Consider the following 23,779-nt stretch of genomic DNA (forward strand, 5'->3'; position numbering starts at 1 on the left):
TTCTTTTATTTCTAAAAGAATAGTGTTAGAGTTTATTGTAGTAGAACCTCAGTTATATATTTATGTAGGTATTTTTAAAAAAAATGTAATATATACTTTTTTAAAATTTCTGCCTAAAGAAAATTTATGTATTTTCGTGGGATATATGAAAATTAAAGCATAAAGAAGAAAATAAAAATGGCCTGTCAGCCTTCTTTTGAAACATGTGAGGACCACTGCTTTTCTCGAACCCTCTGTCCTGGAGCCCTCTGACCTGCAGCAACTCTTAGAGCTCCCTGTCTCCTAGTCCTGCAGTGCAGCTGTCATTCAAGGCATCCCACACCCTCTTATTTTCAGAACCCCATGGTCTCCCTCTTTCTCAGTGCCATCATTTTGGTGTAGTGTATCTTGCAGGAGCTTCCTAAGAAAACGTAGATGACCTGCATATTGTTGGGATTTCATATATCTGAAAATGTCTTTATTCCACTCTTAAGCCTGATTGATAATTTTGGCTGAGTATATTCTTAGTTCTCATGTTCTCTATGGTCTTCTGTGCATGTTGCTTCTAAAGAATCTGAAGTCATTTTGAGTTCTTATCTTTGTTTGTCACCTGTTTTTTTCTCTGGAATATCTTAAGATCTTGTTTTTCTCCAGCTATGTCTGTTAAAATGTGTTTGACTACAAATAACAGAAAATTAAATAAGCAGTGGTTTAAATAAGGGGTTTATTTGTCTCAGTCAACAAGAAGTTCAGGGATAGCATTTTCTGGGTGGTACAGCAACTCAGAGGTGCCCTCAGTGGCTCGAGAACAAGCAGGAAGTCTTTGTCCTCATGCATGTCACCTCATGGTTTTAAGATGGTTCTCTTCTGTGTTGGAGAAAGGAGGAGAAAGAGAACATGGCTAGCCTAGTCTGGCCCTTCTAAAAAGCTTCTCTGGAGGCCCCATCCTGGCTTTTGTTTACATGTTACTGGACAGCACTGGGTCCCGTGGCTTCCCTTAGCCTCAACGGAATGTGGAAAGCTGGCTATTTTAGCTGAGTATATTGCTGTCCTGGGCAAAATTAGGGCTCATTAAGTAAGGAAGAAGGGGAGAGAGATGTTGGTAGGAAATATTAGTATCTGATATACTGATTTTTAATTTTTATTTAATTTTTATTTTTTTTGAGACAGAGTCTTGCTCTGCGGCCCAGTCTGGAGGGCAGTGGCACCATCTTGGCTCACTGTAACCTCTGCCTTCTGGGTTCAAGCAATTCTCCTGCTTCAACCTCCTGAGTAGTTGGGATTACAAGCACCTGTCACCACGCCTGGCTAATTTTTATATTTTTGTTTTAGAGACAGGGTTTCACCATGTTGGCCAGGCTGGTCTCATGAACCCCTGACCTCAAGTGATCCACTCACCTTGGCTTCCCAAAGGGCTGGTTGGTATACTGATTTTTTGACTATGATGTTATACTTGGTGTAGGGTATGGGAAAATATTTGCAAAAGACACATCTGAGAAAAGACTGCTATCTGAAATATACAAAGAGGCCGGGCATGGTGGCTCATTCCTATAATCTTCGGCACTTTGGGAGGCCGAGGCAGGAGAATCACTTGAGCCCAGGAGTTTGAAACTAACCTGGGCAAGATGGTCAGACCCTGTCTCTACAAAATTAAAAATAAATAAATAAATAAAAATTTACATATGTATAAAGAACTGTTAAAATTCAACAATAAGAAAATGAACAACCTAATTTAAAAACAGACAAAAGAGCAGAACAGATACCTCCAAAGATATACAGATAGCAGAGAAGCATATGAAAAGATGCTCAGCGTCATATGTCATTAGGAAATTGCAAATTAACAATGAAGCTGGGTGTAGGGGTACATGCCTGTAGTCCCAGTTGCTTGGGAGGCTGAGGTGGGAGGATTGCTCGAGCCCAGGAGTTTGAGACCCATCCTGGGCAACATTAGTGAGATCCTATTTCTATAAAAAACTTTTTAAGAAACCCAACAACAATGTGCTATTACTAGTAGCTTATTAGAATGGCTAAAATCCCAAACACTGGCAACACAATTCCAACAAGGCTATGGAGCAACAGGAACTCTCATTAATTGCTGGTGGGAATGCAAAAATGGAACAGCCACTTTGGAAGACAGTTGGCAGTTTCTTTTCTTTTTCTTTTTTCTTTTTTTTTTTTTTTGGAGACGGAGTTTCACTCTTGTCACCCAGGCTGGAGTGCAATGGCGCAATCTCGGCTCACTGCAACCTCTGCCTCCCAGGTTTAAGCAATTCTGCCTCAGTCTCCTGAGTAGCTGGGATTACAGGTGCCCACTGCCACTCCCAGCTAATTTTTGTATTTTTAGTAGAGATGGGGTTTCACCATGTTGTCCAGGCTGGTCTCGAACTCCTGACCTCAGGTGATCCGCCTGCTTCAGCCTCCCAAAGTGCTGGGATTACGGGTGTGAGCCACTACGCCCGGCCATAAGAATGTTTATGGCAGCTTAATTCATAATTGATAAAACTTGGAAGCAACCAAGATATCCTTTAGTTGGTAAATGGATAAACTGGCACATCCATAAAATGAGAAAAAAATAAAAAGCTATTAAGCCATGAAAAGACATAGAGGAACCTTAAAAGCATACTACTAAGTAAAATAAGCCAGTCTGAAAGGCTACATACTATATGATTCCAAATATATGACATTCTAGAAAAGACAAAACCATGCAGACTATAAAATGATCAGTGATTGCTAGATGCTGGGGGAGGGAGGGATGAATAGGTGGAGAGCAGGGTAATTACTCTGTATGATACTTCAACAGTCAGTATAAGACATTATGCATTTGTTGAAACACATAGAATATACAGCACAAAGAGTGGACCCTAACATAAACTGTGGACTTTGGGTGATTTAAAAACAGGTGGTGGCAGGAGCCTATAGTCCCAGCTCCACGGGAGGATCACTTGAGGCCAAGAGTTAGAGGCTGTAGTGTGATAAATGCAACTGTGAATACCCGCTACATTCCAGCCTGAGCAACTTAGCGAGATCCTCTTTTTTTTTTTTTGAGATGGAGTCTCGCTCTGTCTCCCATGCTGGAGTGCAATGGCATGATCTTGGCTCACTGCAAGCTCTGTCGCCTGGGTTCACGCCATTCTCTTGCCTCAGCCTCCCAAGTAGCTGGGACTACAGGCACCCCCACCACCACGCCCGGCTAATTTTTTGTATTTTTAGTAGAGACGGGGTTTCACTGTGTTAGCCAGGATGTTCTCAATCTCCTGACCTTGTGATCTGCCCGCCTTGGCCTCCCAAAGTGTTGGAATTACAGGCGTGAGCCACTGTGCCCGGCCCGAGACCCTGTCTCTTTTTATATATATATATATGTGTATATATATATATATATATATATATATATACACACATATATATATATATATTTTAAATTTAAGTTCTAGGATACATGTGCACAACGTGCAGGTTTGTTACATATGTATACATGTGCCATGTTGGTGTGCTGCACCCATTAACTCGTCATTTACATTAGGTATATCTCCTAATGCTATCCCTTCCCCCTCCCCCCACCCCACGACAGGCACCGGTGTGTGATGTTCCCCTTCCTGTGTCCAAGTGTTCTCATTGTTCAATTCCCACCTTTGAGTGAGAACATGCGGTGTTTGGCTTTTGTCCTTGCGATAGTTTGCTGAGAATGATGGTTTCCAGCTTCATCCATGTCCCTACGAAGGACATGAACTCATCCTTTTTTATGGCTGCATAGTATTCCATGGTGTATATGTGCCACATTTTCTTAATCCAGTCTATCATTGTTGGACAATGTTGAACAATAATGTAGAGTGGTATGAGAAAAGAAAAAGACACTAATTAGCTTTTGGGAATCTTTTAATTTCTTTTTTTCTTTTCTTTTTTTTTTTTTTTTGAGATGGAGTTTTCTCTTGTTGCCCAGGCTGGAGTGCAATGGTGTGATCTTGGCTCACTGCAACCTCCGCCTCCCGGATTCAAGCAATTCTCCTGCCTCTTTCTCCTGAGCAGCTGGGATTACAGGCATGCGCCATCACGACCAGCTAATTTTGTATTTTTAGTAGAGATGGGGTTTCTTCATGTTGGTCAGGCTGGCTCTCGAACTCCTGATTTCAGGTGATCTGTCTGCCTCGGCCTCCCAAACTGCTGGATTACAGGCGTGAGCCACCGTGCTTGGCCTTAATTTCTAAATTTATTTTTTTCTTATGGTACTTTGTTTTAGGGGAAAAAATCTCTCAAACTGTGTTTTTCCTCTATTCTCACATCACAACCATCATCATCAACACAGAAGACTTGTGTGACCAGACCAAACGTGTGGGGATTTTCCCCTACATATCAAGCAGTAGACATCAGCTAGGTGTCCTCCAATTCAATTCAAACACTCTCCACCCGGAAATAGTGTCAGATCTCACAGCTTGAGGGCCCAGTCCCACAAGACTGACTGTTCCCTCCTCCCCACCAGTTACAAGTCTGAGCCTCCAGAACTTCTGACCAACTGGCTTCAGGTTGGGGTTTCCACATTCTCCTCTTTGGGTCTGATTAATTTGCTTAAGTGGCTCACAGAACTCAGGGAAAAGCTTAACTTAGTTTATGGGTTTATTACATAGGATATTTTAAAGGATACAAAGAAGCTGGGTGCGGTGGCTCACGCCTGTAATCCCAGCACTTTGGGAGGCCTAGGTGGGTAGATACCTGAGGTCAGGAGTTTGAGACCAGCCTGACCAACATGGTGAAACCTCGTCTCTACTAAAAATACAAAAATTAGCCAGGTGTGGTGGTGCATGCCTATAATCTCAGCTACTCGGGAGGCTGAGGCAGGAGAAGTGCTTGAACCTGGGAGGCAGAGATGCAGTGAGCTGAGATTGCGCCACTGTACTGGTCAACAGAGGGAGTCTTTGTCTCAAAAAATAAAAAAAAAAAGAAAGGATACAAAGAAATAGCCAAATGAAGGGATACATAGGGCGAGGTCTGGAAGGGTCCCAAGTACAGGAGCTTCTGTCCCCATGGAGTTGGGATGTACCTCCCTCCTGGCACACGAATGAGTTTTGCACCTTCCTGTCAACCTCCACGTATTCAAAATGCTCTCTGGAAGCTCTCTGAATCCTGTTTTTTGAGATTTTATGGAGGCTTCATTACATAAGCACGAATGACAGCTGTGTAGAAATGTGATTGGACAAACTGGGTATGTTCTCATACTAACCGACTGAGTGGGGAAGCCCACCAAGGCCTGTCCAGATTCTCCTTGACCTCTCTGTGCAGCATTCCTCCCTCCACAGTAAAGGGCAGGACCCTCTCTAGAATGAGAATGAGCATGAGGATCTCTGGACCCACAATCAGATTAGAGTCCTGCCTTGGATCAGGTAAAAGGAGGACAGGAGAAGGTCAGAGAGAGAGATTCTGTTTCCTGAGGATTGCTCCTGAGCCCTAAAGCACCCCAACATTATAACAGAAGACCGTAACCAGGGCTACGGAGGGTTGTAAGCCAGGAGCCATGGATAGAAACATACATGTGTGTACAGTAGCTCACGCTTTTACTTTTTTGGAGTCACAACTTCTTAATGGCTTGATTTCATGACATATTTTCTTTGGTCTTCCAGAACTTTCCTCTTAAAAAAACACAGCAAAAAACAAAATTTGATTTGAAATTTTTAAGATTTTTTTAAGAGTCATTAGCAAATCCACTAATGAATTTTCCCCAAGCAGTTAGGAGATATTTCTCTACATTACACCTTTGGGATTTGAGTGCTTTTGCTAAAAATTTAAGTTTTTTTTCCCACTACGGTTTTAATATGAACATGGGGAAAGACTTCTTGTATAGAAAAATGACTTGCAAAATATTATTTTTTCAGGTTCTATGGAGTGATTTCCCCCCCTTAGGAAAAAAGAACTCAGGAATTTTAAGTTTATATGTATATGTATTTATTTTATTTTATTTTATTTATTTATTTTAAGACAGACTGTCACTCTTTTGCCCAGGCTGGGGGTTCAGTGGCCTATCTCGGCTCACAGCAACCTCCGCCTCCTGGGTTCAAGTAATTCTTCTGGCTCAGCCTCCCAAATAGCTGCGATTACAGGCGCCCACCACAATGCCTGGCTAGGTTTTATATTTTTAGTAGAGACAGGGTTTCACCGTGTTGGCCAGTCTGGTCTGGAACTCCTGACCTCAAGTGATCCAGCTGCCTTGGCCTCCCAAAGTGCTGGAATTCCAGGCGTGAGCCACTGTGCCTGGCCTTTAAGTTTGATATTTTATTCAGATAAATATGGAAAAAAAATTTTAGCTTTATTGGCAAAATTTATTATTCATATAGAAATCATCTGATAATCTGATAGATTAAGTACAGCCCTGCAACTGGATTCTAATAAACCAAGTCCTGTAGGTCATTAAGATTGTTATTGGACATGAATTCAGTCATTGAGAAAATAAAACATTGTTTTGTTGTTCCTTAGTTGTGGTTTTTTTTTTTTTTTTTAAGATAGAGTTTCACTCTTGTTGCCTAGGCTGGAGTGCAATGGCATGATCTCAGCTCACTGCAACCTCCGCCTCCTGGGTTCAAGTGATTTTCCTGTCTCAGCCTCCCGAGTAGCCGGGATTACAGGCGTGCACCACCACGCCCAGCTAATTTTTTGTATTTTTAGTAGAGATGGGGTTTTACTATGTTGGCCAGGCTGGTCTCGAACTCCTGACCTCAGGCGATCAACCCACCTTGGCCTCCCAAAGTGCTGGGATTACAGGTGTGAGCCACTGCGCCTATCCATACTGTTTTTTTTACCCCTTGCTTTTTTTTCCCTTTCTGCTGAGATGCTTTAGGTTTTAACAGACATGTGATTGGGCCAAGGGGCATGTGAGGAGGCTGGACAGTTAACTACAGTTAGCTTATTGCATTTATCAGCACCAGATTGTGTGTGGTTGAAATGGCCAAGGTTTGATGTTTTGTTATGAATGTTCCAGTATATCTTATAAATTACATTTTCTTAAATTGATTTGTTACTACTTACAATAATGTTTGATAGTATTAAATAAAATCCTACTTATTCTGTTAAATTCATATAATTGGTAGAAGAATCATAGTCCGGTTATTACTCTTTTTTGAGACAAAGTCTTACTCTGTCACCCAGGCTGGAGTGCAGTGGTGTGATCATAGATCACTGTAGCCTCAGCCTCCTGGGTTCAGGTGATACTCTCACCTCAGCCTCCCAAGTAGCTGGGACCACAGGTGTGCACCACCATGCCTGGCTAATTTTTTTTTTTTTTTTTTTGAGACGAAGTCTCGCCCTGTCTCCCAGGCTGGAGTGCAATGGCGTGATCTCAGCTCACTGCAACCTCCGCCTCCTGGGTTCAAGCAATTCTGCCTCAGCCTCCCGAGTAGTTGAGATTACAGGTGCGTGCCTCCATGCCCAGCTAATTTTTGTATTTTTAGTAGAGACAGGGTTTCACCATGTTGGCCAGGCTGGTCTCGAACTCCTGACCTCGTGATCCACCTGCCTCAGCCTCCCAAAGTGCTGGGATTACAGGCGTGAGCCACCATGCCCAGCCCACCTGGTTAATATTTTTATTATTTTTGTAGAGATAGGGTCTCCCTGTGTTACCCAGGCTGGCCTCAAACTCCTAGAGTAAAGTAATCCTCCCATCTCAGCCTCCTAAAGTGCTGGTATTATAAGCATGCAGTTCTTATTCTCTTGTTGATCTGATTATAAGGCTCTATTTAAGACAGCATAGGCCCAACTGGCAGAAGTAGGTGATGGCTGGATATTGAGAAATAATGTTTTCTTTGCATGATCCTTAAGGAAGCTGACCTGGTTACAACTCATGAATTGGGACATAATTTTGGAGCAGAACATGATCCGGATGGTCTAGCAGAATGTGCCCCGAATGAGGACCAGGGAGGGAAATATGTCATGTATCCCATAGCTGTGAGTGGCGATCACGAGAACAATAAGGTATGTGTGTGTCGAGAATTTTTTATGTGGTTTGGAAAGAGGCTGTGTATAATGATCATAATGAGAGCTCAGAAACGTATTCCATTCCTAGGCGTTTCCCTAGGGATGGATGTGCAAATTACAAAGTACCTTGAAACGTGGCTGTGTGTTTTGGGGTGAAGCACGGTTCATCTAAATCTGGTTAAAACTATCATTTGGACTTTGTTGTCAAGCTTAATGGTGTAGATTTGAGCTCTAGGAAAAATTACTAATAATAATGGCTTTTTTTGGAGTTCTGGATTTCAGGGTCTGGTGGGCTCAGGCTTTATGTTAAAAATTTGTCATTTCATTTACAAGTTGTCATTCATTTTAACTCTACAATTTACATGTACAATTTACACGTTTTTATTAACTTTTGCAGTTAAACACATAGTTTGCCTGACTACAAGCCTCATGGGAGAAAGGCCCTTCCTTGTCTGTCTTATTCATAGCTCTATCTTATTCATAGCTCTATCTCCAGTGCCTAGTAGGAGTATCTGGCATGTAACAAATATTTGTTGAATAATTAATGGAATCATTTACTATTGAGGGTTTCTGATAGAGAATACTAGTTGATTTGGGATACTGTAAAACACTTTCAGAGACTTTAAGAGTGCTGTGACTAACTCTTAGAGTCTGAACTAAAAGTTGTGTTAATAAATACCTGGTTCTTTCATTTTATTTGAAGTTAAACAGCATAAAGCAGTGTGAGGAAAACAATAGTTGCACTGCTGAGTTAAAGAGGGTCGGTGGGGAGACCTTAAAGGAGTCTGATTCTAATCACAAAAGATTGTGAAGTATTTGTCCTGACTCCTATTTTGAGCTTGGCTGTGGGCTAATGTGCAAGCCTTCCCTGGACACAGAGGGCAAGATTACTTCTGCTTTTCCCTGGCTCTGACACCCTGCTTTCTGAAATTTCTGCCTCCTGTTCTTTTCGTGATCTTTGATTGTTGCATCTCATTTTTTTTGGCTTTTTATGTATATTTTCTGCATCTCATTTTCTTTGGCTGTTATGTGTAAACAGTTCCTCTGTTACTTTGCATGTTATGTTTTATTTTTCCTCTGCTTGACAACTTGTGCCAGAGAAACATTTTTCTACCCCTTTTTGTCTACTCTTCCAACCTGTCTAACTGTTGAATTTTCCTTCTCTTTTCATAGTCTCTGCATTTCTAATCATGTTCACTATAGTTCAGTGCTGCCCAATAGAACTTTCTGCTGTGGGGCGGGGGATGTTCTGCGTCTGCTCTGCCCAGTATAGTAGCCACTAGCCCAGTGGAGCAATTGAAATGTGGCTAGAAACTGAGGAACTGAATTGTAAATTCTATTTTATTTAAATTTTTAATAATGTTTGCCTGTGATGGGAGACGGGAATGGGCATTAACTGTAAAAGGACATGAGTGACATTACTGGAAGGATGGAAATGTCCTAAAATTGACTTATAGCAATGGTTTCAACACTTGGTAAAGTTATTAGAAATCACTGGGTTATATACTTGAAATGGATTAATTTTGTGATATGTGAAATATGTCTTAATAAAGTTGTTAATAAGCCAACAAACAAAAACAGCAGTGTGGGAGCAGAGGAAAAGTAGCGCGGATATAGAGGAGCTGTGAAGTCATAAGTTGATCATTGTTGAAGCTGGTGAGGGGCACGGGGGCATTCATGATACCATCCTGTCTACTTCATAGATGCTTGAATATTTCTGTAATAGAAAGTGTAAAATATGTGACTAGGAACAAAATTTAAGTAGCCACATATGGTTGGTGGCTACCATATTGCATACTGTTTCTCTAAGTAATAGGTCATATGCTTCTTGGTTATGAGGATAGTGTCAGAACTTGGGAGCAAAATGTTTTACTTTGCAGACTGCCTGAGTGGACATGCATGCTGCTGACTCTTCCTGCTGCCAGTTCTGGGGCTCTTCAAAACAGCCCTGTAAGAACTTGCCAGTGAGGCATGGTGGCTCACACCTGTAATCCCAGCACTTTGAGAGGCCGAGGTGGGCAGATCACCTGAGCCTAGGAGTTCAGGATCAGCCTGGGCAACATGTGAAACTCCATCTCTACAGAAAATACAAAAATTAGCTGGGCATAGAAGCACATGCTTGTAGTCCCAGCTACTCAGGAGGCTAAGGTAGGAGGAACCTGGGGAGTTCAAGGCGGCAGTGAGCCAAGGTTGTGCTACTGCACTCCAGCCTGGATGACAGAGTGAGACTTTGTCTCAAAAAAAGGAAAAAGAAAAAAAAGAACTTGCTAATGAGAATGGGGCCTGGGAAGAACTTTTTTTTTCTGGAGCTGCCAGTCTGTATCAATGAAAAACAATTTATTTATTTTGTCCTGAGCACATCATATTTAGTCTGTGTTTTTCTAGTTTGGTTGCCCAAGTAGGAGTCCCCTTGTAAGAAGATAATGTGCATCTTCTATGTTTTATTTATTTATTATTATTTATTATGATTTTTTGAGTGGAGTCTCACTCTGTCGCCCAGGCTGGAGTGCAGTGGTGTGATCTCTGCTCACTGCAACCTCCACCTCCCAGGTTCAAGCGATTCTCCTGCCTCAGCCTCCTGAGTAGCTGGGGTTACAGGTGCATGCCACCACACCTGGCCAATTTTTGTAGTTTTAGTAGGATGGGGTTTCACCATGTTGGCCAGGTTGGTCAACTGACTGGTCAACAAACTCCTGACCTCAGGTGATCCACCTGCCTCGGCCTCTCAAAGTGCTGGGATTACAGGCATGAGCTGCTGTGCCCAGCCTATGTTTTAAATGAATTCCTTAATAAAAATATTTTTAACTGATGAAAAGGGCTTACAGGACAAAAATAAAGTAGTTCCTTGACCTAGAAAGACAGAACCCATCACCCTCTACTAGGCAAGCCTATGAAGAGCAGTTTGCCGTGGGTGGACTTCTCTGTGGACAGATGACATTAGTGAAAAGGAGTGTAGGACCTTTGAGATTGTAACTTCTTAGGAAGGTTTGCTGAAGGGAAGAGGAGGTCTTATGACAAGGATGCAAACAGAAGCTGCCAGATCTTCAGGGATGTGTAGGCAGAAAGCCAGAGTGGAGGGTTGGTCCTTTTATCGTTAGTGCTCTCCAGCTGCTTGGGAGTTGTAACTCTGACAAATCAGTGAAGAGGTCTTCTTACCTGTTCACTGTGAATTTTAACTCCATTTTAACCTGATAAAATGGAGCCCAGAGATACATGATGTTGATGAATAAACCCACCAAAATGCCAACTGCCTGAGGCCCCGATTAGAATAACCAGACCCCTTAGACATCTGTACTGTAACAACAGATTTGGGCCGGGCGCGGTGGCTCACGCCTGTAATCCCAGCACTTTGGAGACCGACGTGGGCAGATCATGAGGTCAAGAGATCGAGACCATCCTGGTCAACATGGTGAAACCCTGTTTCTACAAAAAATACAAAAATTAGCTGGGCATGGTGGCGTGCACCTGTAGTCCTAGCTACTCAGGAAGCTGAGGCAGAAGAATCACTTGAACCCGGGAGGCGGAGGTTACAATGAGCCAAGATTGTGCCTCTGTAGTCCAGCCTGGTGACAGAGCGAGACTCTATCTAAAAAAAAAAAAAAAAAAAAAAACAGATTTGAAGATGTTTTTTAAAAAGCCAGTTAGTATTTCTGTGTAAGATGAGGTCTTTGCTATCTTTCTGAAACTAGCTCCTTTGGTGTCTGATTTGGTAGTTACAGGCACCTTTGGAGGGTCTCATACACTTGGCTCTCAGGGGCTTCATGATTGTTGTCTGGGGTGAAAGTGAAGCCATTTTGGCATCTGCAGAGCACTTTGGAGACCCCGACCTAAGAAGTAACTGTGCTCAGTTTTCCCTAAGCCTCTTCTTTTTTTGATAACTTCAGGAGGTCTGGAAAATGACCACAGTTTTAGAGCTCCTGATAAAACCCTCAGCCTTAAAAGGGAGTTATCCTAGTGGTTCTGTACTCCAGGGTGGGAAGCTAGTGTAGAGACTTTTTGAGACACTGGTCTTGCTGGTTGATGAAAATGTTTAGGTAACAATTGGGGATTTAATTTATGTAAAATGTACTATTATGCCTATTACTAAGCTCAAATATTTAAACAACTTTAAACTTGGATCATCCATATAAGTAGCCAAAGAACGAGAAGAAACCCCTTCTCCTGCATTTCTGAATTGTTTTGTCTGGGACAACATTAACCTACAGAGGTTCTTAATTCTTGTCACTGCATGAGTGGCATGCCTGAGGTGAGGAGATTTCAAGTCTGATGGAGCTACGAGCTCTCTGTTGTGCTATTCTGCTTGTCCTTAAGTGGGCTTTGACTGGGATGTTTGGTCTCAGTATTTGTATAGCTTGCTTACCTTCATAAGAAGAATTATAGATCCTTAACCAAGTTCACATCAGCCATTTAGCATTCTATGGAGGGAGGTTCCCAGTTCCATATCAGTGGCCTTTGGAGGAGACTGTGGTGGCCTTGCCATAACTCCAGGGTGGCTCTGATGGTGGTTTTACATTAAGAGTTTGTCTCTAGAGAAGACACAAACATTGCATGGGAATACATTTTTATGATATTATTTTGGGTCCTTATTGCCTTTTTTCTCTCAAGATGTTTTCAAACTGCAGTAAACAATCAATCTATAAGACCATTGAAAGTAAGGCCCAGGAGTGTTTTCAAGAACGCAGCAATAAAGTTTGTGGGAACTCGAGGGTAGATGAAGGAGAAGAGTGCGATCCTGGCATCATGTATCTGAACAACGACACCTGCTGCAACAGCGACTGCACGTTGAAGGAAGGTGTCCAGTGCAGGTGAGGAGTCTCTCCACAGGGATTTTGGGAAGTTGGTATAACAAGATGTCCAAAATAAGAGAAGAATGAACTTGCAGGGGCTTTAGAATCAACTGAAAGTGGTGTGAGTGTGTTTGTTTACATTTACCTCTTTTGCCCTTCACAGCAAGAAATTGCTTTCTGGGCCTGGCACAGTGGCTCACTCCTGTCATCCCAGCACTCTGGGAGGCTGAGGTGGGAGAAATGCTTGAGAACAGCCTGGGCAACATAGTGAGACACTATCTCTTAAAAAACAAAAAACAAATAAGAAAAGAAGAAGCTTTCTGGAAAGCAGTGTGACATTATGTAACAAAATCCTTGACCTTGCATGCTCCTTGGTTTAGCAGTCCTATAGTTAAAAGAATCTTTTTTTTTTTTTTTTCCTGAGACAGAGTCTTGCTCTGTCGCCAGGCTGGAGTGCAGTGGCGCGATCTTGGCTTACTGCAATCTCTGCCTCCCGGGTTCAAGTGATTCCCCTGCCTTAGCCTCCTGAGTAGTGGGACTACAGGCACGCACCACCATGCCCGGCTAATTTTTTGTATTAGTAGAGACGAGGTTTCACTACGGTGGCCAGGATGGTCTCCAACTCCTGACCTTGTGATCCATCCACCTCGGCCTCCCAAAGTGCTGGGATTACAGGTGTGAGGCACCGTGCCTGGCAAAATAATCTTTTTTATTTAATTTAATTTAATTAATTTATTTATTTTGAGATGGTGTCTCGCTCTGTTGCCAGGCTGGAGTGCAGTGGCGCGATCTCAGCGCACTGCAATCTCCGCCTCCCAGGTTCAAGCGATTCCCCTGCCTCAGCCTCCCCAGTAACTGGGACTACAGGTACGCACCATCACGCCTGGCTGATTTTTTGTATTTTAGTAGAGACGGAGTTTTAGCATGTTGGCCAGGATGGTCTCGATCTCCTGACTTCATGATCTGCCCACCTTGGCCTCCCAAAGTGCTGGGATTACAGAGGGGAGCCACCGTGCCTGGCCTTTATTTTCTTTTTGAGACAGGGTCTCAGTCTGTTGCCCAAGATGGAGTGCAGTGGCATGATCATGGCTCACTGCAGCCTCAACCTCCCAGGCTCAATCAGTCCTTCCACCTCAGCCTCCCGGATAGACAGGACTACAGGTGTGTGCCACCTGGCTAATTTTTTTTGTATTTTTTATAGAGATGGGGTTTTGCCATGTTGCCCAAGCTTGTTGTAAAGTCCTGGGCTCAAGTGATCCACCCTTCTAAGCCTCCTAAAGTGTGGAGATTCTAGGTATGAGGCACCATGCCTGGCCCAAATAATCTTTTATTTCTTTTTTTTTTTTTTTTTGAGACGGAGTCTTGCTCTGTCGCCCAGGCTGGAGTGCAGTGGCGTGATCTTGGCTCACTGCAACCTCCGCCTCCTGGGTTCAAGCCATTGCCCTGCCTCAGCCTTCCCAGTAGCTGGGATTACAGTGCGCACCACCACGCCCAGCTAATTTTTGTGTTTTTAGTAGAGATGGGGTTTCACCATGTTGGCCAGGCTGGTCTCGAACTCCTGACTTCGTGATCTGCCTGCCTCAGCCTCCCAAAGTGTTGGGATTACAGGTGTGAGCCACTGCTCCTGGCCGCCCAAAGAATCTTTTGGGCAACAGAGATAAGATTTCACAAGGGTATAAGATTTAACAAGGTTTTTTTATGGCTACATCCTAATAGCAAAATTTTGGAAACAATCAAAATGACAGTCTTGGGATATGAATGTTATCATGATTCTATATACTGGAATAGTGTGGAGGAAGTAGGTTACAAGTTAGAAAGTTACCCAGGTTTTCATTTTTTATATACACTGATAGACCAGTGCCTGGCTTAGAAGTAAAAGGGTTAAACTTCAGTTTTCTGGTGAATAATTGAGATTTAACTGGATACAGTGCATATTAACACTGTAAATACTGATGGGGAGTAGAGTTCTGGCTGCCGAGTGTCTTAGCTATGGATTGCCTTGTGGCCCCACCTTGTCTTTTTTTTTTTTTTCCTTGTCTTTTTTTTTTTTTTTTTTTTTTTTTGAGAGAGAGTCTCGCCCTGTTGACCAGGCTGGAGTGCAGTGGCGCGATCTTGGCTCACCGCAACCTCTGCCTTCCAGGTTCAAGCTATTCTCCTGCCTTAGCCTCCCGAGTAGCTGGGATTACAGGCATGCAGCACCATGCCCGGCTAATTTTTTGTATCTTTAGTAGAGACGGGGTTTCACCATGTTGGCCAGGCTGGTCTCAAACCCCTAACCTCGTGGTCCACCTGCCTCATCTTTTTTTTTTTTGAGACAGAATTTCTCTCTTGTTGCCTAGGCTGGAGTGCAGTGGTGCGATCTCGGCTCACTGCAACCTCTGCCTCCTGGGTCCAAGCGATTCTCCTGCCTCAGCCTTCTAAGTAGCTGGGATTACAGGAGTGCACCACCACGCCCAGCTAATTTTTGTATTTTTAGTAGAGATGGGGTTTCACCATGTTGGCCAGGCTCATCTCGAACTCTCCTGACCTCAGGTGATCCACCCACCTCGGCCTCCCAAAGTGTTGGGTTGGGATTATAGGTGTGAGCCACCTCGCCCAGCCCATCTTGTCTTTTTTAAATTAATGCGTTAAATGAATGAAAACCAAGGGCACCAAGATGTTTCACAGGTGATTGCTGTGTTCCCATTCTTTTCTCCTATAGTGTGGCATTGATGTGACCTCACGCACATTAGGAAGGGACAAAGTGTGTGCAGGTAGCTCTAGCAGCGGAGATGTCTGATGATGTAGGAGTGGGTGACGGAGCCAGGAGGTCTTCCCCGGTGATCTTCAGGTCACTGTAACATAACTGTAGTGTTTGATTTGATATGGGGCCATAATTTGAATTGCTCTGTTCCTGTCTGCTGTTCTTCTCCAGTGACAGGAACAGTCCTTGCTGTAAAAACTGTCAGTTTGAGACTGCCCAGAAGAAGTGCCAGGAGGCGATTAATGCTACTTGCAAAGGCGTGTCCTACTGCACAGGTTCGTGTTCTTGTTGCTTCCTTGGAGTGCTGTGGGTCAAGTGTGTGTGTGTCTTTGAAAAACAAGATTATGTTTTGTTCAGATGAGAGACACCCTATTTTTAATCTCATATGCCGGGTTGAGTTTCTGGCATTCCTTAGTTTGTGACACTTGGCTTTGGTGGGTTTAAGACCTGTTTCTATTTCTCTTTCATTTCCATCACTCTCCTCTTTCTCCTCACAGACATCCACTCTACTGTGGTTAACATTTGCCTGGATATGTGTATATCCTTGAAAGATCATATAGTGTTATTTTGTGCAAGTATGTGTTTTTAATGTGCCAAAATGATATTCTACCTTAAATTTACTTTTAAAAAATTCAGTATCATGTTTTAAAGAATTATCCGTATTGTGCTACAGATAATTTAACAAGGTTTTTTATGGCTACATCCTAATAGCAAAATTTTGGAAACAATCAAAATGACAATCTTGGGATAATGAATGTTATCATGAATCTATGCACTGGAATAGTGTGGAGGAAGCAGGATACAAGTTAGAAGGGTAACCAGTTTTTCTATATGTATCTATATGTATTTCACTGTTGGGGACACCTACATATTGTTTAGTTATATGATTGGCTGTGTTTTACTTACAAGTCACCAAGTGGTAGCTACTTCCATTGCCTTCATCCCCTTGATATTCCAGATAGGACACAGATCACATCCTCCTACGTCCCTTCAGGAACCTGTGTGTTTCTCTGGGTACGGAGGAGTGTCATTGTGTAGTCACAGAGGCAGGATATGCTGGTCTCTAGAGCACCACTGCTAGGTTGCCTGTGTCTGAGGACTCCTTATCCTGACGTTCTGGCCAACACTTGGAATTACCCTGCTGTCCTATTAGCATGATGAGTATAAAGTAATCTCTTGTTCTTACTTTTTTTTTTAACAGCCCTTGTCCTAATGCACTTACTTACATTTTTCTTGAGCATCTCTTTATATTTTTCAGCTATTCAGATTTCTCCTGTGAATAGCCAGTTCATATATTTGGTTCATTTTTTAAAAATTGGGTTTCATGTTATTTCACTACTGTGAATTTGGAGGAGTTCTTATGTAATCATCCATTTGGTTTGCATACGTCTCCTATCTGTTGCCACTCTCAGAACAGAAATCTTTAACGTAATCAAATCCATCATTTTGTTGTGTGTGTGTATTTTTTAAACACATGGTTCAGAAAAGCCATGGCGGATGGTTAAAAAGATATTTTCCACAGCTGCTTCTATTAGCTTCATAAGTTGTCCTTTTACATTCAGGACTAGAATCTTTCTGGAGCTAACCTTTCCAGGTGTCCAGTATCTTTTGTTCGGTCAATTGTTGCTTTAAAAATTTCAAAGCTATGTTATTACTAGGTATATAAACGGACATATCTCTACATCTTTATCTGCTGTTCCTTACCAGTATATAATGTTCCTTTTTTACCCTTGCGATGTTTTTTGACTTAAATTGTCAAAAAGCAATATTCAGTTTGCTATTCTAGTTTTTTTGTTCCTCTGATATATCTGTCCCATTCTTATATTTTTCAAAATTTGTCTCTCTTGGTTGGTTGGTTTGATTTTGTAATAGCTTTATTGATACATAATTCACACTCATGTAGTTTGCCCATTTAAAGTGTACAGTTTAATGATTTTTAGTATATTCAGATTTATGCAGTCATCACCACAATTAATTTTAGAACATTTACATTACTCCAGAAAGAAACCCTGTATCCTTTAGCTATGATCCTCCAATCCCCCCATTCCCCACAACTCAGAGCAACCACTAACCACCCTATTCTTTATGGAGTTGTCTGTTTTGAACATTTCATATAAATGGAATTATACAATATGGTTTCGTGACCACATATTGTATGACTGGCTTCTTTCACTGAACATAGCATTTTCAAGGTTCATGTATGTTGTAGCATGTATCAGTACTTCATGTACTTTTATTGCTGGGTAATATTCCATTGCATGGATATGCCACATTTTGTTTATTCATTCATTGGTTGATAGACATTTGGGTTGCTTCCACTTTTTTGCTATAACAAATAATGCTGCTGTGAACATTTATCTATGAGTTTTTGTGTGGACAGTTCCTTTGGATATTATTCAGGAATAGAATTTCTGGGTCATGTGGTAACTATGCTTAATCTTTTGAGGAGCTGTCAGACTGTTTTCCAAAATGGCTACACCATTTTACAGTCTCAGCAGCATTGTATGAGGGTCCCAGCTTCTCCATATCCTCACCAACACTTGTTATTATCTTTTTTATTGTAACTATCCTAGGTTTTGTGATAAGGATGCAAACAGAAAGCTGGAGGTCTTCAGGGACCTAGTGAATGAAGTTGTGTCCTATTTTGGCTTGACTTTGGTTTTCCGTGTGCATATTATGACATGTTGCCCATGTTTTTATCTTTTGGGATCTGTCACTATCACATTACTTTGCCAAATGTTAGGAACCTGATAGCCCGGCGCAGTGGCTCACACCTGTAATCCCAGCACTTTGGGAGGCCGAGGTGGGCAGATCACGAGATCAGGAGATCGAGACCATCCTGGCTAACACGGTGAAACCCTGTGTCTACTAAAAGACACAAAAAATTAGCTGGGCGTGGTGGCGGGCGCCTGTAGTCCCAGCTACTTGGGAGGCTGAGGCAGGAGAATGGCGTGAACCTGGGAGGCGGAGCTTGCAGTGAGCCGAGATCACGCCACTGCACTCCAGCCTGGGCAACAGAACAAGACTCCGTCTCAAAAAAAAACCAAAAAGACAAATGTTAGGAACCTGAATATCTAAATCAAGCTTTAAAGAAGCATTTGCTAGCTATGCTCAATGTTTCATCTTCACTGTAATAATAGATTGAGAAAAATGCTTTCTTTTAAATAAACGTAAGTAAAACAATTTGAAAACGTTGTTCTTATCGAACAGCCTTTTGTTCCCTTGATTAAATTTTATACAAAATAGTAGATAGCAGAGGATAAGTTCCTGATAAGGAATCAGTATTTTCTAGCAAGAAAAGCTAGAGAACAACCTCAAAAAAAAAAAAAAAAAGAAGAAAGAAAAAAAGCAATTAGCATTTCACAACCAGCAGCAGCAACATCACCTGGGAGCTTATTAGAAATGGAAATTGTCAGTCCCCTCCCTGGATCTACTGCATCAAAAAATGTGGGAAGGGAGGCCAGCAGTCTGCTGTGTAACCTTCTGTCAGGTGATTTCCATGCATGCTAAACTTTGGGGACCATGCTAGGTAGATGATACCATTTTCAGAATTATTTTCCTACCTGTCTAATACTCTGACTTTAGTCTTTTAAGAACAGATGCTCAACAGATATTTATTGAGCATTTTTTAATGTATCAGGGCAGTATCATATACCAAAAATACAATAATGATCCACAATATAAACCTTCCCTGAGCTCACTGGACATCATACTTTCAGTAATAGTTTGTTAGATCACTGTTGACATGATGAATGCCCAGTGCTCATGAAAGGTTTTATGAGAACAGAGGCAAAGTGCCTGGTTATCTGTTGGGTACTTAATAAACCATCACTTTTGTTTGAAACTGGCCAGATTTTCTGTACATTTTGTGTTACTGCTCTGAAACCCTCTAAGTCAGAATTCTTTTGATTGGCTTCATTCTTCAGCTGAAAGGCCAGTCCAGAGCTGTGGATATATAGTCCATTGCTTTCATAAAGTGTTTTTTTTCTCCTCCTCTATTTGTGTTGACTTTTAGCTACTTGTGCTATTCATTTTCCAGAATGATTCACTCATTCCATCCTGTCTCTCCCAGTTTAACTTTCTTTGGTGGGTTTTCTTTGGCATTATTGGCCTGGGCACAGTGGCTCATGCCTATCATTCCAGCACTTGGAAGGCCAAGGTGGGAGGATCCCTTGAGCCCAGCAGTTTGACACCAGCATGGGCAACACAGGGAGATCTCGTCTCTCAAAAAAAAAGAAAGAAAATTAGCCAGGTATGGTGGCGTACACCTGAAATCCTAGGTACTTGTGAGGCTGAGGCAGGAGGATTGCCTGAACCTAGGAGTTTGAGGCTGCAGTAAGCTATGATCACACCCCTGCCTTCCAGCCTGGGTGACAGACTGAGACCCTGTCTCAAAAGAAAAATAAAAAGAATAATTGATTTATTTAAGAAATATTTGTAGTATACCTATAATATGATAGGGATTGGAGATAACTTAATAGATTTGATCATTGCTGTCATGGGGCTTACCAGTCTAGTAGAGGGAAAACAGAAAATAACATTAAATATATATATATAAATTGCAAAACATATGCAATGAAGGAGAGAAGGAGTGTGATAGTGCATAATGGAAGTGGGAGGCCACATCAACTTAGCATCCTCAGGGATATCTCAGAAAACCTTTGAGACAAAACTTAATCCATAAGAAAAGCCAGCTAATTGCCCCAAAAGAGTGGAAACACCAGCATTCCAGGTAGAAGGAATAGTATCTGTTAATATTGAAGGAACTGAATGGAGGTTGTCATAGCCAAAGCAGTGGGCTGTGGGAGAGTTGTGTGCGATGAAGTCAGGGCCAGATAGGGAAGGCCGTGGAGTTCTTTTAAGCCTTCATACAAAGTTTGCAATTTATTCTAAGTAATAGCACATAGGATATTCTTTTATATATGACTGTGAGATGCAGAAGTGGAGACCATGCATTCTAACTGGGGCTTGGGAGGCCAGGGACTCGTGCAGCCTAGCCTGGCACATAGCCAGGCACTCCCATTTAAATGCTGATTGCTGGTGAGATGCAGGCTCTTGTCCTAGCTCTGTAGGTCACTTTTTGCTTTTGCAAGGTAAGATGCTCACTTGTATGAGAAACAGCGTATTATGCACCTGTAGAACTGGTGGACCTGTGACTCATTCTTTGTTATGACTGGTGTTTGCTTCCAGGTAATAGCAGTGAGTGCCCGCCTCCGGGAAATGCTGAAGATGACACTGTTTGCTTGGATCTTGGCAAGTGTAAGGATGGGAAATGCATCCCTTTCTGCGAGAGGGAACAGCAGCTGGAGTCCTGTGCATGTAATGGTGAGCAGTTTTATGCCCAGTCCAGCAGCAGGAGAAAACATGGCCTTTGTCTGCCAGGCTCCCTTCCTCCATTTGGAGGTCGTGCTAATGACAGCAGTGGTGAGATGCAAGCCGAGGATGAGGGGACGGGGAAGGGCAGGGTGGTGTCTGGAGACAGGCATCTCTGCATGCAGATCCACCATACCTGGGAGACCTAGCCTGTTGGTGTTTCTTCTTGCTGCAGTTTCAGGCCATATGGCAGGCTTTGAGGTGGGAGAGGAGGGAATTTTGTTGAGGGTGAGTGGGTGGGTAGGTAGAGGTGTGTCCTAGCCTTCCTCTGCTCCATATCATACAAACCACAAAAGCAGCAGTAGCTATCTACATTACATTGGCATGGAACTAGGATACTCCTGCAACAACTCCACCAGAGAGAGCTGATTCCAGGACCTAACCCCACTAGATGAGGATTTTTGCAGTTATCAAGAAGGCTGGGTCTGCTCCCCTCTGATCTCTTAGAGCAGCCTGGGGCAGGAGCCTCTCTCCTGCTGGCCTGTCAGTTTTCCTTAGGTTTCTGTGCTATTTTGGAACCCCTGGGTTTGAGGGCATCCTCATGGACTGGTCAGGGACTGGCTGGACTCTGCTTCCCACCCCACTTAAACCATGGGAGTCGATGAGGGAGTTCTCTTGCTTTCAAAATAGACAAAGAGCCAGGTGTGGTGACTCACACCTGTAATCCCATCACTTTGGGAGGCCGAGGTGGGCAGATCACTTGAGGTCAGGAGTTCGAGAGCAGCTTGGTCAACATGGCAAAACGCTGTCTCTACTAAAAATAAAAAAAATTAGCCGGGTGTGGTAGCGTACACCTGTAATCCCAGCTGCTAGGGAGGCTGAGGCAGGAGAATTGCTTGAACCCAGGGGGCGGAGGTTGCTGTGAGCTGAGATTGCGCCGCTACACTCTAGCCCGGGCAACAGAGCGAGACTCCATTTCAAATAAATAAATAAATAAGTAAAAAATAAAATAAATAAAAGACAAAGAACCCGGTAGTTAAATAAAATCACTGGGTTGGAAGCTCACCATCCATACAGTGGAGTGAGGAACTCTTCCAAGTTCAGTAATGTGTAGGTAAAGATGATAGGTTGAGGGCAGTGTCTCACATCTATAATCCCAGCACTTTGGGAGGCCAAGGTGGGTGGATCACTTGAGCTCAGGAGTTGTTTGAGACCAGCCTGGGCAACATTGTGAAACCTCATCTCTTAAAAAAAAAAAAAAAAAAAAAAGGTAACACATAGTAGATGCCAAATAAAACAATCTGTTGTGTTGAATGGCAAGAGGCTTGGGGTGCTCTGGAAGGACAGAGCCCGACACAGTAAAAGTCCAAGAAATATTTTATAAATTAGTGAATGATGAAAAGGTTTTCTTTTTTTTTGTGAGATGGAGTCTCACTCTCGCCCAGGCTGGAGTGCAGTGGCGCGATCTCAGGTCACCGCAGCCTCCGCCTCCCGGGTTCAAGTGATTCTCGTGCCTCAGCCTCCTGAGTAGCTGGGACTACAGGCAAGCACCACCACACCTGGCTAATTTTTTTTATTTTTAGTAGAGATGGGGTCTTGCCATGTTGGCCAGGCTGTTCTCGAACTCCTGGCCTCAAGTGATCTGTCCGCCTTGGCCTCCCAAAGTGCTGGGATTACAAGCGAGAGCCACTGCTCCCGGCCTTTTCTGAAAAGGTTTTCTTTTTGCTCGTTTTTGTGTTCTAGTTGATTTTTTTTTCTCCTAAGTATGGTTTAATTTTCTGGCATTTCTGCCATTCCTATGTATGCCCACATGGCTCACAGATGCCCGGTGTTTTATCCTGTGACCTGTCAGAGCTGTTCTTGGGAGGAGTTGTGGAGCTTTGGCTGCAGGGCTCATGCTCCTGGGGTCACTGAGCTCCCCACCCAAGGGTGGACAGTTGTGTCCCAGCTGCTCTCGCTTTCAGGGAGCCAGTGTGGGCCCTGAGGGGCACACTTTAGACTGAAAAACCAAGGATTGAAGTCAGCAGGGTGAAGTTGGGACAAAGGGAAGCATTTAGAAGAGCATTGTGAGGGGCTTGAAGGGGAGAGAACAGTTAGACTTTGAAGAGAGGTCTTGAATCTAGAACGGATTTTTCTCTGCATTTTTTTTTAAACCTTGGGGCCTCTGTCACTGAAGGCTGAGGAGTGTGACCTCAGAAACTACTCCTTGGTGGGGGCTATGGATAGTATTAGCTATTTAAATAAAAAATAAATGTGATTTCTTACCTCTTTGGGAGCATGGTCAGGGAGGAAAGAGGAGGCAGGAGGAGAGGCAGGTCTCAGAACAATCCAGCTGTCAATGCGTGTTCTCTGTTCCAGAAACTGACAACTCCTGCAAGGTGTGCTGCAGGGACCTTTCCGGCCGCTGTGTGCCCTACGTCGATGCTGAACAAAAGAACTTATTTTTGAGGAAAGGAAAGCCCTGTACAGTAGGATTTTGTGACATGAATGTGAGTATTTATGTACAGCTTTTTCTGTAACAGCCAGATAGGAAGTTTTTATTTTGTAAGTACTTGATTTTGCAGATGAAAAGAAATCAAAACACAAGTGGGGCTACATCCTTCTGGCCCATTGTTATCTACGGGTATTACTTAGGAGGAGAAGACGGAGTGCTTTCAGGTCCCTGCCTGTAGTTTCCTTCCATGGTGGGAGGCTTTGAGCCCAGAGACTGAGAAGGACTGGGGTGGGGACTTTATGGTAAAGTTGGTTGGTTTCAGGCAGTGGGTCCTAATTATGTTTTCCTAGATTACTTACAGAACTGACTAAGATTGCAAAATTATTCAGGGTGTGATTTTGAAACAGGTGCTGAATGAGTAGGAAAGACCTAGAAGGCTGCTTGACTTACTTAAGCCAGACCCTTTTGTTCTCTAGAGAAGCATAATTTTTCTCATGCAGAATGATGGGAGAGGGTTGTAAGATTTACGAGGCTTCACAGGGAGTCTGGCTGTGGTGTTCACTGTCCACT

General features: G+C 42.9%; 1 protein-coding gene and 1 long non-coding RNA gene across 7 annotated transcripts in view; one reads left to right on the forward strand and one right to left on the reverse strand.

The window, feature by feature from the left end:
- ADAM17 (ADAM metallopeptidase domain 17) overlaps window positions 1-23,779 on the forward strand; it is a 68,137-nt gene that overhangs the window by 39,492 nt on the left and 4,866 nt on the right. For all 5 annotated transcript variants that reach the window (XM_003826946.6, XM_008952298.5, XM_055108258.1 and 2 more), the window contains 5 exons: window positions 7,777-7,929; window positions 12,538-12,737; window positions 15,634-15,737; window positions 20,653-20,787; window positions 23,134-23,264. In XM_003826946.6, the coding sequence (XP_003826994.1) occupies window positions 7,777-7,929; window positions 12,538-12,737; window positions 15,634-15,737; window positions 20,653-20,787; window positions 23,134-23,264 (723 nt within the window). The remainder of the gene's footprint in view (window positions 1-7,776; window positions 7,930-12,537; window positions 12,738-15,633; window positions 15,738-20,652; window positions 20,788-23,133; window positions 23,265-23,779) is intronic.
- LOC129397197 (uncharacterized) lies at window positions 174-23,199 on the reverse strand. 2 transcript variants are annotated; one of them, XR_010109320.1, is made up of 4 exons: window positions 23,041-23,199; window positions 12,293-12,458; window positions 3,607-5,597; window positions 174-846 (listed from the first exon to the last, which is right to left on the reverse strand). It is a non-coding gene; the product is annotated as an uncharacterized LOC129397197 (long non-coding RNA). The 2 variants fall into 2 exon arrangements; XR_008624430.2 differs by lacking the exon at window positions 174-846 and having other exon boundaries at window positions 3,405-5,597.

This window comes from Pan paniscus, chromosome 12 (assembly GCF_029289425.2).
Source record: "Pan paniscus chromosome 12, NHGRI_mPanPan1-v2.0_pri, whole genome shotgun sequence".
Classification (NCBI taxonomy): domain Eukaryota; kingdom Metazoa; phylum Chordata; class Mammalia; order Primates; family Hominidae; genus Pan; species Pan paniscus.